Below are 5,390 nucleotides of genomic sequence, written 5' to 3'. Positions count from 1 at the left end.
ACCATCATCATAGTTTTTCATTACACACCATTGCTTGAACTCAGCTTGCTTAGGTGCATACTGCTTCGTTGTGTTTGACGGGCGCGACGCTGCATGCTCCAGCACAATGTCAGAAACAACATTCGTAATTTCCTGCGCGTTGGACACCGAGACTCGAGTATGAGAATCCATGAGGTTGACTTGCTTGTTGCGGTGGTTGGCGTCGAGCGAAAGTGGAAGGGGGGGAGTGGGAAGGGGGGGGATTTTGTTTGGTAGGTGCGACTATCATTTGAACATGACACCGATGCAAATACAGAGGGTATTTTGCGCGCCTACGCTCAAATCCCCCACAGATCATTGGCCCGGTCGCTGGACGCGGTCCGCCTCGTCGGGAGATACCGAGATGTGTCCTCGCATGCTAGCGGGTTCATATTCGCACCAATTCAATACCGTGTCTGTGCATTACCACACCGAGCAAGCAGGATTCCCCCTCATACCACGCTCAGAACCCGCGCCTCTACGTGTTGATCTCGCTCCCGATCAAACCAGTGCATGCTCGAGTCGATGCACTTGGATAAGATCGAAGGGTAGCAAGCGTAAGCGCGTTACAGTTGGCATGGGAGTGCTCAAGTGCAGGAGTTCGTGAAAAGCGTGATATTCAAACAGTTACATTGCCTCTCTTGAGCGATTGATTTGCCCATAGATTATCCCGAATTAACTAGTCTTTTGTAGGTTAATAGGTCCCTCGTGCGATTTGGCATGGTCTCGGGAGGATCTATACTTTATGACCAAAGATGCGATATTTGCCGAGGTGCCGACCAACTCCCTAGATGATCTATTGTATTGTCTCTCCAATACAAATTTTCACAGTAAATAACTTTTTTATGAGAAAAACCGCTTTTCTTCCAGTAAGGTATTGTTGTTACAGGTAAATATCAATGTTTCTTTTTTTACGGAAAGAACTTTTTACGATGACCAGCTGTAAAAAATGCTATGTTCACTGTAAAAAGTGATCTGTTCATCACAACGACCAGATATGTAGCTCGCTCAGGCTGGCCCAAGCCTAGTCGGTAGTTCGCAAGCTCTAAATTTACTGCCAGTGTCTTAGGCTACCATTCCCGAATTCACCATGCGCTCGCCCAGCACCTTCACGACCAAGCAAGTTTCTCCTACTTCTTCACCCCGCTCCTCGACGAGCAAGACGAACCTACTGAGCATTTCCGCTGCCAGTGCGGTGTAGTTCGAAAGCAAGATGTTAAAACCGGTTATTCCAACCACTTCAGCCACTTGATGAAACAGCACCCCGACTACGTCACGACGCTGAAGAGCAGTGGCTTCAACTCAGGGACGCTTGTGACGTTTATCGATCAGAAGAGCCAGACCGTGTACTGCTGGCTCGACTTCACCACCGAGTGCAACCTGTCGTTTTCGTTCTGTGAGAACCCTATTGCCGACAAGTACACGAAGATGAAACGGATCTGCACCGAAACGCTGCTGAAGTACGCTGTTTTGGTAACCAAGGAGGTCAAGAATGCCATCAGCGTGTTGATCCCTCGCCAATTGGTATCATAATTAACGGGTGAACTTTCATTCGGAGCATTACGTTGCTGTGTTTGCCGTGTCTGAACACGACCAACACTCCGAGAAGGTGCTCCTGGCACTGGCACCAATTGTCGATGGTGATGCCGATGACCAGACGGCTGATAGCCATGTCGCTTTTCTCGCGGGCATTCTACCTTTCTTTCAACGAGACATCACCAGCATTGTGTACCTGGTGGGTGACAACTGCTCGGTCAACTCGAGGCTCACGGATTTGCTGCAAGTGCCATTTATTGGTTATGCTAGCCATCGACTTAATCTGGCGGTCAATTTGTTTCTTGACGACTACGAGCCCCAACTGGAGCACATACAACAACTTATGCGGAAGCTGCGAGGAATGAACAAGGCAAATCGACTCCGGTAATGTACCTTTTGTTCTATTTTTGTGCCATTTCAAAATTGGGATTCCGATTAAGCGCCTTTTTAACGTGGTTTTTAATGTGCTTTATATTTTGTGTAATAAGGAAAATGCACAAAGTGCAAGGTCAAATGAGCTTAGCATGTACCGTACACCTTTCTAATCATACACCCTGACATGCAAAAATATCTCCCAGGTTTGGTATACAATTAATGGCCTGTGATACTTAATAGGTTCGGTTCGCGGTACAGGTGTAAATTCAGGAACTGGGGATGAGCGAAAAAAAGCAGGCCACACACCATACGTACTGGTAGTTTGCCAGTGGTAGTAACGCTTTATCTCACGATGAAACGGGTCTAATCCCCCACAGTGTGCTAGTGGAGAAGTTGTCGCCAAACACCACGGCCAAAGTGCAACCGATGGATCCAGACATTATCCATTGTATTGTAGTAGGGTGGCCTGACACTGGTCGGCAGGGCGTGGCTCACTGCCGGTGAGCGACGGCTACGTCGAGACCGACGTGACGTAGTCGGTCGTGTGGAACTCCAAGGACAGTCGGTGACGGAGGTGTAACGGGGTTACACGCACAAGTGGCTGCAAGCCACTTGTGAATTTAACAGATAGGTTATCTGTTAAACGTTTTGGATACTTCCTCACATTGGTGTAAGACACACCGATGGATACATTGAAGTGGACCACCACAGTGAGTGGTCCACACATACCCAAAAGATCCTATTGGTAGAAAGCAGCATCTTTCTACCAATCAGAGTCATGCATATTAGCGGGGCTCTGACAGCCAGCCGCTGCCAACCCCTTTCATAGATGATAAACAGTTTTTAGCTGATTTCGGAGGAAGATCAATTTACAAACAGTACAGTTCTCATTTTACCTAATCTAAGTCACTTGGAATCCTTTCTTACTTAACTTATATTTGTGTATTCAAATATAATTAACCTAAGTAATTACTAAGTACTTACGCTTCCTCATACATGTTGCGCAACGTGTAAGCTAAAGTAGTGAGTCAAGTTACACCCACTACACCTGGTAGCACTTTGTAGTCCGTCCAACGACCGACTGCTTGACGTTCGTACGCGGTGTACGAACGCGGAGCGGAGAACCACATGAGCACGGAGGTGCCCATGGAGAGCTCCAATACGCCTGCAACGCATGTTGCAGGCGCTGACTGCTCCCACCTGTCTGACCCAGAGTGGGAAGCCCTCCAACGACTGTCAACAGTCATTGGAGAAGCGGCGATAGCTACGATGCTGCGTACGCTATCGCCGACGGAGCAGCGTGATGCTGCTTCCTCAGTGACGGCGTCGTCAGTGACGACACCGCGTGCTCAACCATTAAAGTTGAGCGTAAGCAATTACGTGGGAAGAGAGGGCGAGCCTCTTCTCCGATGGCTTGTCGAGCTGGACACAGCCATAGCGGCTCGACGCATCGTCGACCCGCTGTCGAAGGTCGCGTTCGCCATGTCCTGTCTTGGCGGACGCGCAAGGCGTTGGGCGTATGGACGCCGACTCTCCGATCCTACGTGCTTCAGCACGTACGAAGTGTTCAAAGAGGAGCTCAAACGCTTGTTTGAGCCCCCGCAAAACGAGTTCCGGTCGAGGGCGGAGTTCCTCGACCTTCAGCAGGGTAAGCATGACGTCCATGCTTACGCGCAGCGCGCACGATACTTGGTCTCAAATATCGTGACTAACTCGATTATCGAGGCGACTAAGGTCGTCACGTTAATGAAGGGGCTTAGAGATGGGCCCGTGAAGACCTATCTCTTCCGAGAGTACCGGAGTACTCTCGAAGCTGCAATCACTCTTGCCATGCAAGAAGAGTTTAGCCTGCGGCGGGCTAAACTCCATCAAATTGCGCCGAGGCCGCAACCGCGCCCGGTAGCGAGGACGGGAGGTCCGGAGCCAATGGACCTCTCGAACGCAACAACTGCTGGTTACCAGCAGCAGGGAGGTAACGTGCGATGCTTCCGTTGCGGAAGGATCGGTCACTTTGCACGGGAGTGCACAGCTCCCATGCCCCCTGGAGGTGGCCGTCGTGGCGATGCTAGGCATCGCCGCGGACCAACAAAAAACGCGAACATCCAGTAGGCGCGGGGCGCCCTACTGGTAATGCAGTCGCGCGTGCCGACATCGGGCACGCGACACTGAGGACTGCAGCCCCCAGTGAGACCAGCTCTCACTGCAAGAAACAAGATGACAGGCCGGACCTAGTCATCTTGAAGGTTTACTCGAAGAGAGCGAGTGACTCTCTTCGAGCTTTGGTAGATTCAGGCGCGTCGAACAACTTTGTTCGAGTACGAAGCCTGTCGAGACTTGACTTCGAGGAGGTAGATACACCTCGAAGTCTTCTGGGGGTACGACTGGCAACAGGTGCCATCGTGAAGACCGAGAAGCGCGTCGTGAACGTGCGCTTCTCGTACAAACAACGAGTGTTTGTCGAACGCTTTATCATCCTGGACCTGGACGATAAGCTCGACGTAGTAATGGGCATGCCGTGGCTTGCACGGCATCATCCGGTGATAGACTGGAAGAAGCGCACGCTCGTGCGCTTCGGACGCGACAGCGGAACAGAGAGCGATGGCCCTGTTACCGAGCAAGTAAAAGCGATCGACGACTTCTTTGAAAGTCGTCGTAAAGCAGGACAAGTGCGGGAATCAAAGTCCCCGCACAGTGCTCCGACGTTCTGTGTCAAAAAGCCACAGAGCGGATGGCGCATCGTTCATGCCTACAACAAGCTGAACGATGCGACGGTACCGGCGCAGACACCGATACCGCGAAAAGATGTTATCATCGATTCGATGGCCGGGAGCACCGTTTACAGTGCTCTTGACTTGCGAGATGGATTTTATCAAATCCTAATGCGTGAGAGCGACATCCCTCTCACGGCAGTGAGCACGCCAAGCGGCATGCTCTGGGAATGGCTAGTAATGCCACAGGGGCTTAAGAATGCCCCTGCGACCTTCAACAGGTGCGTGACGCACTTGTTGCGCTCGGTGCGCGACTTCGCACCGAGCTACTTCGATGATGTGTTCATCCACAGCCGGGCTGTGGACGGGAAGACCGATGTAGAGATGCACAGGGTGCATCTCCGGAAGCTACTTGAGCTTATGCGAAAGCATAAGCTCTACGCGAACCTGAAGAAGTGCATCTTCGGGGCGAGCGAGATACCCGTCCTCGGGTGTCTCGTAGGAAAGAATGGTGTTTGCCCTGACCCGGAAAAGGTCAGAGTGATCAATGAATGGCCAACGCCTTCAAGTGTCAAGGAACTGAGGCAGTTCCTTGGCTTGGCCACGTACTTGTGCAAGTACGTGGAGGATTATGCGGGCAAGATCCGCCCGCTGTCACAACTTCTTAAGAAAGAAGCTGTGTGGAATTGGACACCCGATTGCCAAAAGGCATTCGATACAGTCAAGCGGGGCTTGACTGAGGCGCCGATCTTG

The 5,390-nt window shown here is 51.3% G+C and overlaps 1 protein-coding gene across 1 annotated transcript; it reads left to right on the top strand.

Moving 5' to 3' along the window:
- Nucleotides 1-1,269: 1,269 nt before the first annotated feature.
- IUM83_13827 (uncharacterized protein) lies at nt 1,270-1,551 on the top strand (the record flags this gene model as incomplete). The annotated part of the gene is made up of 1 exon (XM_067938528.1): nt 1,270-1,551. The coding sequence occupies one exon, from the start codon at nt 1,270-1,272 to the stop codon at nt 1,549-1,551; it is 282 nt and encodes a 93-aa protein (XP_067790817.1).
- Nucleotides 1,552-5,390: the final 3,839 nt, after the last annotated feature.

The sequence above is a fragment of the Phytophthora cinnamomi genome (assembly GCF_018691715.1).
Source record: "Phytophthora cinnamomi strain GKB4 chromosome Unknown Contig44, whole genome shotgun sequence".
Lineage (NCBI taxonomy): Eukaryota > Oomycota > Peronosporomycetes > Peronosporales > Peronosporaceae > Phytophthora > Phytophthora cinnamomi.
This window is presented reverse-complemented; position numbering and strand designations above follow the sequence as displayed.